Raw genomic sequence first — 15262 nt, forward strand, 5'->3', positions numbered from 1 at the left:
CTCTGATGGAGCTGTACAAGGAGATTAATGTTGTTTTCATGCCTGCTAACACAACATCCATTCTACAGAGTAATTTCAACTTTCAAGTCTTATTATTTAATAAATACATTTCATAAGGCTATAGCTGCCATAGATAGTGATTCCTCTGATGGATCTGGGCAAAGTAAATTGAAAATCTTCTGGAAAGAATTCACCATTCTAGATGCCATTAAGGACGTTCGCGATTCATGGAAGGAGGTCAAAATATCAACATTGACAGGAGTTTGGAAGAAGTTGATTCCAACCCTCATGGATGACTTTGAAAGGTTCAAGACTTCAGTGGAGGAAGTAACTGCAGATGTGGTGGAAATAGCAAGAGAATTAGAATTGAAGCCTGAGGATGTGAGACTGAATTGCCACAATCTCATGACAAATTTTAAAGGATGAAGAGTTGCCTCTTACGGATGAGCAAAGAAAGGGGTTCCTTGAGAAGGAAACTACTCCTGGTAAAGATGCTGTGAACATTTTTGAAATGACAATAAAGGATTTAGAATATTACATAAACTTAGTTGGTAAAGCAGTGGCAGGGTTTCAGAGGATTGACTCCAATTTTGAAAGAAGTTCTACTGTGGGTAAAATGCTATCAAATAGCATAGCATGCTATAGAGAAATGTTTCATGAAAAGAATCCATTGATGCAGCAAACTTCATTGTTGTCTTATTTTCAGAAATTTCCACAGCCACCCCAACTTTCAGCAACCACCGCTCTGATGAGTCAGCAACCGTCAACAACGAGGCAAGACCCTCCACCAGCAAAAAGATTACGACTCACTGCAGGCTCTGATGGTGTTTACCATTTTTTAGCAATAAACTATTTTTTAATTAAGGTATGTACATTTTTTTTAGACATAATACTATTGCACACTTAATAGACTACAGTATAGTGTGAACAAACTTTTATATGGACTGGGAAACAAACAAAATTTGTGTGACTTGTTTTATTGCTGTGCTCGCTTTATTGTGGTGGTCTGGAACTGAATACACAATATCTCTGAGGTATGCCTGTATACACTTTTTTAAAAAGTTCTGGTGGACTAATTCCACTGAAAGCTACCTGGAAGGCAGATACCAGAAAACTGAAACTCAAAAATGACAATATCCCAGTAGAAATGGTCTTTACATAGAAGGATGAGGTCGCCACCCACCTTTGTTTACAGCTGTTCCTCTGATGATGGGAATCAGTTTCCACTTATTCAACTCCCTCTTCTCACCCAAACCTTTTGGGGTCAAAAACATCTCTTATGGGTATACGTATGTTCCCCCAAAAAGGTATGTAGAAGTCCTAACCCCTGGTACCTGTGAATGTGACTTCTTTGGAAATAGAGTCTTTTCAGATATAATTAGTTAACATGAGGCCCCACTGGAGTAGGGTGGGCCCTAATCCAATATGCCTGGTGTCCTTTTGAAAACAGAAGAGGCAGAGGCAGACAGAGGGAAAGAGAGCCATGGGAAGACAAATCAGAGGAGAGCGTTACGCTGCGTCAAGCCAAGGGATGCCTGAGGCTCTGCATCTTCCCTTAGAGCCTTCAGAGAGAAACAATCCTGCTGACACCTTGATTTTGGACTTCTGGTCTCCAGAACTGTGAAAGAATAAACTTCTGTGGTTTTAAGCCACCCACTTTGTGATAATTTGTTATGGCAACCTTGGGAAACCAGTACAACATCTCTTTGTAAGTTGACTTCTGAGGCTGCATTTCAAATGGAACCACAGAAGAACAGAGCTTTGGCTACTAACAGTGCAGGTTTTCACAATTTTCTTTTCTACTTTGGCTAAATTCAAAGACAGATTAGATGAAAGCTGGGAGGGAATAGTGGGAAACCATCAATTTGGTGTTCTCCGAAAAAAAGAAATAAGACCTTATTTCTTTTTTGTTTCCTATAAGAAATCTGTGCCCTATTTCTGTTCTTGACAAAACAAAACCTCTGTGTCTAAGATAACTGGTTCAGTCTAGTTTTCCCAGAAATGAAATTATTTCATTAAAACGTAGTTGTTCTGTATTCCAATTCCTTATTTTCCTACTAAAATATATTTTCCTTCTCCAAGTGAGATAAAAAAGAGAAAGTAATTAAGAATTGCCTTATAAAGAAAATGTAATAGCCATACATCATGATATACTCAAGTAGGTCTGTTTCATAAGTTTTCCTTTCATAACACCTTTTTCTGAGTTTTCAGGAAGTCAGACGAGGCTATTTTCATTCTGTTATACATCAGGTTGGTATGAGTCAGAGCTAACTCAGTGGCAACTGTCAACAACAGTTCCCACTTAACAGTCGCACACTAGGGCTGCTTTGAAGAGAAGGCATACATAATAAAACCATCATTCATGCATTCATTTCACAAAAAAATACCTATTGAGCACCTACTAAGTTGTTGGTACCCTGTAGAACACTGAGGACACCAGGAAGAGCTCCTCAGGAGTATTTGCAGGCTAAAGGGAAAGATCTGCTAGATACATGGGGGCGTGTCCCATGTTTTAAAACCACTTTTAAAGGGCTGCTCTACCCACAGCGCCTTCTAAGGCTTTTTTTCTACCATATGGTTCTTCTTTCCTCTTGCCATAATTAATTGGATTAGAGAAGGGCACCTGACCCAAGGGTAGCCAATCCAGAGTCTGGCCATCAACCTGGTACAAATGACTAGAAGAAGCAATCAGAGCCTTTCACTCTGGGAAGAATTTCCCAGTTGGTGTAGGAATTATATCAGGAAAGTTATGGTTTATAGAAGGCCAGAGAGGTCGTTGTAGCATGACAGGGTTAAATTATGAGAGAGCAGAAAAGATAAGAGGAGACATATGATTTTGAATCATGTTAATTATAAAGACGATAGCTAGGCAATACCTCCTTAGGTAAGCTGGGTGTTATGCTAGTGATTTACACATATTATTTTATATGAGCCTCACTAGAATCCTACTGAGGTAAATCCCAATACTTCCTCATTTTACATTAAAGAATCTGAGGCTCAGAGAGATTAAATAGTTTGACCAAAATTAGGTAGCTACTAAATGACAAAGCTAGGATTTGAACCCAGGCCTGTCTGACTCCACAGGCTGTGGCTCCAACCATTATATTATTTCACTGGAAAGACCCACAATCTCCTCAAATGAGGTGTCTACCCGTTGCCATCAAATGGATTCCAACTCATAGCAACCTTGTAGGACAGAGTAGAACTGCCCGATAGTGTTTCCAAGGAGCTGCTGGTGGACTCAAACCACCTATCTTTTGATTAGCAAATGGATGCTTAACCACTGCACCACCAGGGCCCCTGAGATCTCCACAGGGACCTTGAATTCACTGTCACCTCCCTATTCCAGTGTCCATAGGGCCCAGTTGTATTATATGCCTGTTCTTGGGTTCCCATGAGATCCCATAGGCCTCCTTACAATAAATCACTATTTGGTTGAGATAATTTTAGTGGCTCTCTTGTAACCAAAGAAAGCTTCCTGGAACAGAAATACCACCAGAAATGTGAAATGTAAATGTATGAGGTGGTCAGTGTTAGGGAGGCAGTTTTACATTACCAAAGCTAGGTAAACAAGGACAATTATGAGCCTAAGTGTGACTGCAACATTTTGAAGGGCTCAGCTTTTACTGGTCAATGGCTATTCAAAATGGAGAAACGAAGTCCTAGACTCACTGATTGTATTAAGGTGCCCTCGCCAGCAAAACCCCTTCCCTTGGTTCCAGAGCTCTGGCCATTTCAACGTTCTGCCTCCTCCCGATTTAAACACAGAGAACCTAGTTGAGAGAACTTTGCTATGACCACTTGAGGTGACTGAAGCTGGAATGGGTTTGTTCTCACCTTCTCCACTTCTCCCTACAAGTGTAGAAAGGGAGTTTAGTAGCTCAGGGACACAAAGTGGAAACTCTGATTAAAAGACGGAAAAGCCAAAGCTACATGGATGACTAAGGCCTGGTGTCTGTCAGGAGACCTTGCTCATAAGCCTAGATTTAGCAGATGGAGTTTGGAGAGAAACAGTTGCCCCAAGAAACAATTCATTTCCTTCTCTGAGGAGAGCGAAGGGTGAGAAATGACCTCTGTTGCAGAATTGGTAAAAGGTTGGAGAGAGAAGGAATGTTTGACCTCCACCTCTTAGGAATCAGCCTTGGGCTGATATTGTTGATGGTGACTCTCTTCCCTTGTGAAGTTAGACGAGGAGGTCAGATGCCGCAGTGCCATTTTTACAGCCAGCCAAAGGGTTGGCGGTTCAAACCCAGGCAGAGGTGTATCAGAAGACAGGCCTGGCAATCTGCTTCCAAAAAAGTCATAGCCTCCAAAATCCTATGGAGCAATTCTACTCTGCACGTAAGGGATTATCATGAGTCAGAATTGACTTGACAGCAACTAATAACACATTATTTCATATTACAATGGGTTCTACACTTAATATTTTTATTTATCCTCCAACCTCTTACTTTGAAGCCACTTGAGTATTACACAGAAATCACACAGAATTACTCTTGCCATCAGTAAAAATTCATAATTGCTCATCGGTAGGACAGCGTTCCCATCCAAATGATGATCTGTGACTTTATCAGCCAAACCTCACAACTTGTCTTTTCTCAGCTTTCTTATAAAAAACATCCATCTTCCCCTTTTCTTCTAGCAAGACTTTGCAAACACAGCACCTCTAGGCCACAGTAGCTCTGGGCCTCCATGTTCACTGAACATAGACTCTGGACCTCACAGCTACTTCCTTCTCCTATTTTAAGACAAATGTGAGATATTCACATCTCTAGTGAAGAAGGGTCTAGACTCCTATTAAAATTTTAAGTCATGAAATATACCAGTTCAAATGTTTACACGACCTCTACCACCATCTCTCAGAATTGTAATCTTCTGAATGTTTCTCTAGAGTGTGCTTTCTCTATTTTGAGTGCTCACCACCAAATAGATACTTGCTGTAATAATTAGAAAACCAGAAAAACACTTCTAGGAATTTCCCTTAAGGAAATAATGGGTAAAGCAAATGAAAGCCTTGTCTAAGCAGAAAAAAAGATTATGTACAACAATGTTGACTGCTCATAACACTAAAAAAGTTGAATCAATCTAAACGTTCAACAGGAAATTGGTTAAATAAAAGTTCACTGCTATTATGCAGTAATTTAAAATAATGACGTAGATGTACATGTACATCATATAAAATGATGCTTATAAGGCACAAAAACAAGTTATAAATCAACATAATACATATTTATATTTACAAACACAAACAGAGGGGAAAACCTGGAAGAAAAGATACCACTAGGTTATTAAGGGTAAGAGTTTAAAATTTCTCTTCTCATCTATATATTTTCTTATTTTTATATAATGAGCATGCATATTTACTTAAATTTTAGAAGAGTTTAGAAAACTGTATATAAGTTTAAAAAGAAAAAAAGTAATCCCAGTGAAGGACCTCTATGAATAAAGAACATGAGTTTTAGTGTAAACATAGAACCAAAAAAATTCAGAAAATAATTTTTTTTTTTTCAATATAGCCTTAGGGAAGCTGAAGAAAGCTTAATCAAAATAAAGCAGAGCCTTGGAAAGAGATGGCTGAGGTGTGGGTAGGGGGCTGACAAGTGTCCTGCAATGTTATGCTGCTCTCTGTACATTGAGAAAGAGGTTGGAAGAGCTCCCTGCTCGGCCTCAAGGACGCCCCTTGTTCTCAGACTGAGTCTAGAAAGACAAATTCTAATCTAAATATCCCAGTTATTCTCTATCTCAGGCAGCCACCCTGAAACCAGGAGTTAAAAAAATCACTCCATCTAGTAACTCAAGTTGTTGTGGTTGTCAGTCAACTCAGGATGACCTTATGTCTTACAGGGTAGAAGCGTTCCATAGCTGTAATCTTGGCTGTAATCTTTACATAAGATCACCAGGCATTTCTTCCAAAGTACCACTAAGTAGGTTCAAGCTGCCAACCTTTAGGCTAGCAGTCGAGCACAAACCTTTTCTGCCACCTAGGGACTTCAGTAACAGAAGAGTAGGTGACAAGCCAAGGCTTTCATCTGCATTCCAGAGGAATCAGTCAGTACGTCCATGTGAGAGATACAGACACCTCCGTTAATGCTTTAACATAGGAAAATAAACAGTACTTTGCCAAGTTTTCCTTCCAAATCGTACTTACGTTTTAAAGGTATTATTCTTATCGATATCAGCAGCTCTTTGAAAAACCTCTTCACTGGCGTCTAGAAGCTGACTCACTGTTGTTACAGCAGTTCTTTTTGCCTGTTAAGGAGAAAGCACCAGTAGTCACAGAAGACACATATCATACGTCGAAACCACCACCGTCACCGAGTTATTTTGGTAGTAAGTAGCACTGCTAATGTGGTAATCTGGGAGCAAGTATTTTTCAAAATTAAATGCTCAGTTGTTGGTCTATGTAAGGTGGCAGAGAGAATCAAGAGAAGGCAAAGTGAAAAATACAAATTGAGGTGATCAGTTAGGATACATAGGTCTTCGAACCTGACCTCCTAGCAGAGCCTTTGACAGGATACTCCCCCACCCCTCAAAGCACAAAAGCAAACATTTGGATATAAAGGCAGAAACAAAAGAAGAGGAACGCGAGAGCTCCAATTGTTAAAATGTTACAGCCTGTGATAACTAGCATACTGTTATTACTTAAGAAAACTCCTTCTAGCTTTTCTTACAACCAAAAAAATCCGAGTACACCAGAGTGGTGAGCTCTTCATCTTTGTTACTGTTTAACTGCCCCCTGTCTTTACTGGCTAATCCTTCCACAGATTCCACATTTGGTGGTCGATACTCTTCTCTTTCAATTTCATTTCATCTGTCTTATGATTTGAATCCCATCTACTTTCCAAAGGACCTGGGATAACAAAATCTTTTTGAGACAAGACATTTAACGGGACTGAAAGAAAGGAGCTGATATTTTCAGACCATGCTGATATTCAGCTGGTAGACATAGGGTCAGTCTGTACTGGTGGTTTATAGCCATACTTGACCAATGCCCAACCAGCGCCATTGGTAAATGTTGACTATTGTCCTTATTTTCAGGTGCCAGAATTTAGTAGGTTACCTGAAATGTAAACTAGGTTTAAAGTTTTCTCAAAGCTCAGACGAAAATGTAAATATACTTAGTAGAAAGGGATCACAGTTTAAGATAGCATCTTCCAAAGTGAGTTCCTTGGAACGCTAGTTACTCGGAATAGAATAGAATTGATGAGGTCAGATGTACTTGGTAAACTTACTAATAAAGGGAAACAGACTTGTTTGTTCCAGGGCTTTCTGGAAAATTTAATAGGATGCTGTTCATCGTGCCTATCCCAAAGGTGAATATCTGAACAAGGAGCCCTTCTGTTTTCTCTCTGGGAATCTCTCAGAAAGAGTACTAATCAAAAACAATTTTAAGCAACCGAAACCATTCCTGATTCTGTATCACAGTAAAGGTTGGAGTTTGGGATCTCTTTCTTTTCTTTTTTTTCTTTAAGTCTTGAGTGTTACCTCAGATGTGTTTCTATCACCTATGTTGAAGATCTGTCCAACCACGTTAGCAGCAGAAGTGATGTTATCTGCAGTTAATTTACTAGCGTTAGATGTTAAAATCTGGGCTTCAGCAGAAATCAGCTCTGCTTGCTCTGGGATGTTGTTTATCTGTTTAAAAAAACAAGCAAAAAGAGCCCTTGCTTTATACAACTATGTCTAAACACTTTGCAAGCAACTGCAAATGAACAAGCTGGAACTTACCTGGGCCTCCATCTCCTGAATATCACATCCACGCAGTTTTTCATGTTTGTATCTTTCCTTTTGTAAAGGAGAAAGTACATGCAGGCCAGTGGTTTTCCCAGCCCGCCCAGAGTAATTAAGTAAATAGCCTGTTTTAGCTAGGCCAGCACTACTCAAAGTGTGGTCCACGGACAAACGTCAGTGCACTGTTGGTTTTAAGACCAGCAAGAGATAAGCACAAAAACTGAGAGTAAGTGTTCAGAAACTCATACAGCATTTTTATTTTTTGCAGAAAGAAAAGGAATTTTTATTAGTAAATCTTTTTTTATTGTTGCCAAAATAGATATAACATGACATTTGCCAATTTAGCATTTTTTCACATGTACAATTTAGTGATATCGATTATATTAACCATGTTATACAACCATCACCAATATCCGCTGGCAGATTTTCCAACGCTGTAACCAGAAACTTAATGCTTCCTAAATAATGACTCCTCCCTTTCCCCTTCTTTCCACCCATATTAACTGTCATGGATTAAATTGTGTCCCCTCAAAATATTTGTCAACTTGGCTAAGTCATAATTCCCTTGTATGACTGTATGTTTGTCTACAATTTTATCATCTGATGTGATTTCCCTTTGTGTTATAAATCCTATCACTATGATGTCTGCAAGATTAGGTAGTATCTTAACCCAATCTCTTTTGAGATATAAAAGAGAGAAGCAAGCAGAGAGACAGGGGAACCTCATACCACCAAGCAAGCAGCGCTGGGAGCAGAGCACGTCCTTTGGTCCTGAGGCTCCTGCACGGAGATGCTCCCAGACCAAGGGAAGACTGATGACAAGGCCCTTCCTCCAGAGCTGACCGAGAGAGAAGGCCTTCCCCTTGAGGCAACGCCCTGAGTTTGGACTTGTAGCCTACTAGACTGTGAGAAAATAAATTTCTCTTTGTTAAAGCCATCCACTTGTGGTATTTCTGTTATAGCAGCACTAGATGGCTAAGACAATAACCACTAATGAACTTTCATCTCTATAAATTTGCCTGTTCTAGATATTTCATATAAGTGAGATAATATAAGTGTGATTGACTTACTTTATTCAGAATAATGTTTTCAAAGTTCATCCATGTGGTAGCATGTATCAGGACTTCATTTTTCTTTATAGCTGGGTATTATTCCATTGTGTGTGTGTGTGTGTGTATACACACTACATTTTGTGTATCCATTCATCTATTGTTGGACATTTAGGTTGTTCCCACCTTTTGGCTCTTGTGAATAGTGCTGCAATGGACGTTGGTGTACATGTGTCTGTTTATGTCGCTGCTTTCAAGTCCCTTGGGTATATAGCTAGGAGTGGAATTGCAGGGCTATGTGGTAGCCCTATGTTTAACTTTTGAGGAACCGCAGAACTATTTTCCATAGTAGTTCTACCACTTTACATTCCCACTTGCAATGGATAAAAGTTCTAATTTCTCCACCTCCTCAGTTGCACTTGTTGTTTTCAGGGTTTTGTTTTGTTTTCTTTTTATCTTAGCCATCCTATTGGGGGTGAAGTGGCATCTCATTGTGGTTTGATTTGCATGTCCCTAATGGCTTTTTTTTAATGGCTAATGATATTGAGCATCTTTTCATGTGCTTGTTGGCCACTTGTATATCATCTTTGGCAAAATGTCTATTTAAGTCTTTTGCCCATTTTTTGATTGGGTTGTTTGTCTTTTTGTTGTTAAGTTGTATGAGTTCTTTATACATCTCTGGATATTAAACCCTTATCCAATATATGGCTCCCCCAAAATTTCTCCCAGTCTGTAGGTTATCTCTTCACTTCATTATTAAAGTCTTTTATTGAACAAAATTTTTTTAAATTTTATTTTAATGAAGTCCAATTTATCTATTTTCTCTTTTGTTGCTAGTGCTTTGGGCGTTCATATAACAATCTGACATAGTAGTTTTATACTACAGAATCTAATACTTTAAAAATTGGCTTTATATTTTATAGATCTTTTTTCCTTTCATTTTCCTACAATTTATTTTTATTGTATTTTACAAAATTATTGGCCTGCAATGTATTGGAAATTTTAAAAATCGGGTTTTCAGCACAGATATTTTGGGAAGCACTGGCCGAGACAACCTTTCAGGTACCATTTGGCCCCATGGCTCTGTGTCGTGAGGTTAAAACACGCTACTTTGCATCATCAGAGGAGCTGGATGTAAACATGGGTGTGGCTTATTTCTCACTAGATGGCAGAGTTTTTCAAAAATTGAACTAAGGTCACAGGCTATTCATACTTGGGGAAGAGTCAGAAACAGTATCCGATCCGTAGACAGACAAAAAGAACTCTGTCATTCGATAGCCAGTTACCTGCTATGTGCTCGGTGCCTGATGCTCTGTAGGTGTTTTCACATTTAATACACAACACAACACTACAAGCTGAGCTCTCTCGTGCCCATTTTACACCCGAGAAAGGCTCAGAATGGCTGAGGACTTTATCCAAAGTTCACACAGCTCAGAAGTGGTAGAGCTAAAAGTGGCTTGTCCGACTCCGGAATCTGCTGTCTTTCCCCAGCCCATCTGGTTGGCTGCCACTCCCCATCACCATCTGTCATGAGGCAGCCAGTGTGGTATGCTGACAAGTGCACAGACTTTGAAATCAAGGGCAGCCCCAACACTTCCTGGCTGTGGTTCGCTGGGCAAAGCACTCAAGCTCTCTGTGCCACAGTTTCCTTATCTACAAAATAGATACATTGTGATAGTAAAGGTCCCTGGATGGTATGGTTTGTGCTCGACTACCAACAGAAAGGTTTGCGGTTTGAATCCACACAGCACTGCTATGGAAGAAAGATCGTGTGGTCTGCATCCATAAAGACTACAGCCAAGAAAATCCCGTGGAGCACTTCTACTCTGGAACACGCAGGGCCACCATGAGTCAGAATTGACTCGATAGCAACTCACAACAACAACTTGAGTTACTAGATGGAGTGGTTTTTGTTAACTCCTGGTCCCAGGGTGGCCATGTGAGACAGAGTGTAACTGGATACTTTAGAACTTGTCTTCCTAGGCTTAGTCTGTCAACAAGGGGCTACCTTAAGACAGACCAGAGAGCTCTACCAATTCTTTGGCAGCAATGGGTACAAGTACGGGTATATGGTTATAAAAATTAAATATGATAAAATCATTTTTATAAACCTGTTACTGTCTAGCTTTATTCTGACTCATGGTGACCCCATGTGTTACAAAGTAAACTGGGCTCCACAGGGCTTTCTTGGTTGTAATCTTTAGGAAAGCAGATTGCCAGACCTCCTGAAGCACCATTGGGTGGATTCAAAGTGCCAATCTTTCAATTAGCAGCTGAGAACAAACCATTTGGGCCACCCAGGGACCTTGAGAAAACAATAAATAATTAACAATAACATACGTAAAATGCTCTGCAGAGTGTTTGGCATGCTTACCCTGGTGGTGCAGTGGTTAAGCACTCAGCTGCTAATCAAAAAGTCAGCAGTTCGAACCCACCAGCCACTCTGCAGGACAACAATGTGCCAATCTGCTTCTGTAAAGACTACAGTCTTGGAAACCCTATGGGGCAATCCAACTCTGTTCTTTATAGTCACTGTGAGTTGGAATTGACTCGGTGGGAACATAAGTGCTCAATAACTGGTAATGTTATTAGCTGTAATTATCTACAATATGGGAATAACATCTAACTCACAGAGATTTTATAAAGATTAAATGAGATAACATATGTAACTTGCCCAGGACATAGACACACAAAAAACGAACCTGTTGCCGTCAAGTCCTTTCCAACTCATAGGGACCACATGGGACAGGGTAGAACTGCCCCACAGGGTTTCCAATCAGCTGCTGGTGGGTTCGAGCTGCTGATCTTTTGGTTAGGAACCAAGCTCTTAACCACTGCCCCACCAGAGCACACACAAGGACCTACTTAAAGGTGAGTTTCCTCTTCCTCCCCATGGTTGGCCCCAAATGTTAGCACTTCCATGCATCTGCATTTCAGTACATCCTTAGTCAAAATAATTTAATCTGGATGGAAAAAATCTAGTCAGATGTACATCTTATCTCACTTACTCAGCCCTGAGCCCAGCGCCAGGGTCTAGAGTTTCCTTTCTCAAAGATTATTTGGTCAGAGTTTTTTTTTTTCTTTCTTCAATCTGATACAGTATACCATTGCAAGACCTTCCTCTTAGTCTCAAATGACAGGTTCTATGGATTGAATTACGTCCCTCAAAAATATATGTTGTAGATCCTAACCCCTATACTTGTGGAAAGGAGCTGTGGTGGTACAATGGCTGCAAACCAAAAGGTCAGTGGTTCAAACACACCGGTGCTCTGAGGACAGTTTTACTCTGTCACATGGAGTCGGAATGGACTCGATGGCACACAACAACATACTTATGGATGTAATCTCATTACGGAATAAGGTTTTCTTTGTTATGTTAATGGACCATATCAGAGTAGGGTGTGCCTTACGTCAATCACTTTCGATATATAGAAAGAGCAGTTTAGGCACAGAAGCAAGGAAGCACAAATGGAGAAAGATTAATACCATGTGGAGATCACCAAGGAACTGAGGAAAAGAAGCTCAAAAAGAGACAAGGATTTTCCCCCAGAGCCGACAGAGAAAGCCTTCCCCTACAGCCTGTACCCCAAATTCACACTTCTAGCCTCCAAAACTGTGAGAAAACAAATTTCTGTTGTTTAAAGCCACCCACTGGTGGTATTTCTGTGAGAGCATCACTAAGAAACCGAGACAACTGGGATCCATTTTCAGTCCAGATTTTGATAGTCTACAAAGATGTGACCATTTATAATGTGCTATTAAAAAAAAATTTTTTTTTTTTATGGATTATATCATTTGGTGAAATAAAACCAGCAAGCCCAACTATCCTTTTCCACAAACAGATGTCCATGTTAAACAAATAAAAATGGTTTTAGTAACTAGTTTTTGTTATTTCTGATTTGAGGGTCTTAGAGGCATTGATTTGACCCTAAATTATATGAAGAACAGCAACTTCACACAGAGTCTGAACTTTTTCCAGTTGCCCATCTTATGGGCCACATGGCAGGCTTACCTGACTTTCCAATGTTTCCAGGTTTTCATTACAATTTCCTGTTCTCGCAGGTTCTAATTTTATCTCTCCAGCTACAGTGAGGTTGCAGAGCCGGGTTGCCTTTGGAGATCCTGCTACAATAAAAAGATGAAAAAAAGAAGTGTTTGCTAAGATGGCCATAGCATTCACCAGTTCCTGTACACATGTCCCTTTGTAATGGGTCTTTGCTGCTCCTCTCGTGAAGAGGTAGAACCTACTTCTCCACTCCCTGAATCTGGGCTGCCCTTGTGACTTGCTTTGACCAATAGAATGTGGAAGAAATTACGTTTTTGTGAATTCCAGACCATAGGTCTCAAGATGCCCTGAAACTTCAGTCTTAGCCTCTTGGAACAGTGTCCTGAAATCTCTGTGTAAAAAAGTAGGTTGAAACCACTGCAGGATGAGAGACCATGTGGAGGAGAACCGAGGCACTCCAGCCACCAGCAGCACCAATGCCCCAGACTTGTGAGTGAGGTCATTTTGGACCTCTTAGCAAAGCCCTGCTGCCACAGTTAACTCACAGAGCTGTGAGTAATCTGAATTATTATTGTTTTAAGTCACTAAGTTTGGGGTGGTTTGATAACACACAATTACTGCAAATATTTTAGGTGTATAATACTTGCCTTGATTTTTTTTTTTAATCAAGAATTCAAAAGACCAGTGGACCTCTTCCCTTCCTTTGGTGTGTGAAAGGAAGGTTTGCCTTCCAATAAGAGGGACATAATGGTTTTGAACTGAATGTGATGGAGAAATACTATGCTGAGAGAAACAGTATGAAAAATTCCTAGTAGATATTGAATTATATGTTGATCTTTCCTTCTTTGTCTAAATTTGGGTAACACCTGAAAGGCATAGACTTCTATCGAATTGCAGAACCTCTTAGATATTTGGTTGGTTCTCAGCAGATGCTTGTTGAATCAATCACCTGAGTCTCCCTGGCCCAATGTCCACATATGGCTAATGCTGAAGAGTGGCCAAAAGATTAAAATCACTTCCAGCTGTCACAAGAGAGGCACTTGACCAGAAGACGAACTTTCCTCAGACCAGCTTTGGATCACCTGCTTCTTGAGGCAACAACAACTGGAAACACTGGTATTAGAAGTAATGTTTACCACTTAAAGTAGAAGGTTTGAGTCATGCTAACTTATGTGATTGCTCCACCTGTACTCCGTGACATAATAAATCTTCAGACATAAGTAATATATGAAATAAATAATTTTAAGTGGCCATATTTCAAATGCATCACTTCTTCTATATTATCTACAAGTATGACTCTACCTACTCAAAATGACTTAAGAGTATATGGTCATTTGTTATGCAAAATTTGGGAATTAAAAGTAACATAAAAGTAAAAGTTGCCCACAATTGGAATCTCTACCTTGGAAATTATATTATGGGCTCAATCTGAAATTCAAAGGTAAATATAATAAACATATTTTTTATAATAGTTGCTCAGAAAATAAATAACTAAAGGAAACATTGTGATTCTCTTATCCCCACAAGTGATACATATCAAACAAGTACAGCAGTCTTGATGGATAAGTTTCTGATATTTTTGCTGTTCTTGATTCAGTAGTAAATAGTTACTTTTTGTAAGCTGTATCTATTTTATATGCTACTGTGAAATATATAACACACAAATTGGTACCTATGGACACACCATCCAGTGTAAGAAATAATGGACAATACAGTTGGAGCCCCCCTTTTACCTCCTGAGCTTCAATCAAGAGATTGAAAGAACCTATGTAAAGGGTACAATCATGAGCAAATGAAAAGCATATCTCCATAACCCCTTAGATAAATAAGGTAAATAAGTACATAGGAAAGAGCAGTATCTATAATTTATTTAGCCCTTCAAAGAGCTCTTGGCATGCACATAAAATGAACATCTAAATAAAATGTGAAATTCTCCCCAAGGTCATTACTGACAGTGGCTTTACCAAGCATTTTCATAACTTATATAGAATTGGCTGTGTTTTTGAGGTATCCAGTTCTACAGGAAACAGGGGATACCTGCAGGTAGATGTGAAAGGTGAGGGATTGGGCAGACTAAAGCAAAGGCCAGGTAAAACATTTAGGGAAAGTGATGTGTTATAATGGGCTCTAATTGTCAGGAAAGGGATCTATATGTTTCTAAAGGCTACTCCTGGAAAATATTGCCCACTGTAGCACTGAAATAAAAAAACCAAAAGAAATCAAAGAAGCCATCAAAATCCTGGGTATCATAAGAGAGCACATTAGAAATAGGAAATATTATTTGCTACTGTATTCTTGGAATACCTTTATGTAACGTCTAAATTGTTATGTTGAAGACATGACATTTTCTTTTGTCAAGAAAAGTATGAAGATGCTTCCAAAATCGACATCTAAAATGACCAAGGAGATGAAGAACTACCCTGTGTGGGCAGACTTATCTGTCCATCCCTAGGTGGGAAGATGAAGCCTGAGGGTG

At 39.5% G+C, this 15262-nt stretch overlaps 1 protein-coding gene across 1 annotated transcript in view; it reads right to left on the bottom strand.

Annotated features, from left to right (window-relative positions):
* The window catches only part of ADGRG7 (adhesion G protein-coupled receptor G7), an 89115-nt gene that overhangs the window by 49601 nt on the left and 24252 nt on the right, over positions 1-15262 (bottom strand). Inside the window, exons 4-6 of the mRNA XM_010598622.3 lie at positions 12793-12905; positions 7486-7635; positions 6149-6249 (exon numbers count right to left, since the gene is read on the bottom strand). Of these exons, the coding sequence (XP_010596924.1) occupies positions 6149-6249; positions 7486-7635; positions 12793-12905 (364 nt within the window). The remainder of the gene's footprint in view (positions 1-6148; positions 6250-7485; positions 7636-12792; positions 12906-15262) is intronic.

The sequence above is a fragment of the Loxodonta africana genome, chromosome 20 (genome assembly GCF_030014295.1).
Source record: "Loxodonta africana isolate mLoxAfr1 chromosome 20, mLoxAfr1.hap2, whole genome shotgun sequence".
In the NCBI taxonomy this organism is placed as follows: domain Eukaryota; kingdom Metazoa; phylum Chordata; class Mammalia; order Proboscidea; family Elephantidae; genus Loxodonta; species Loxodonta africana.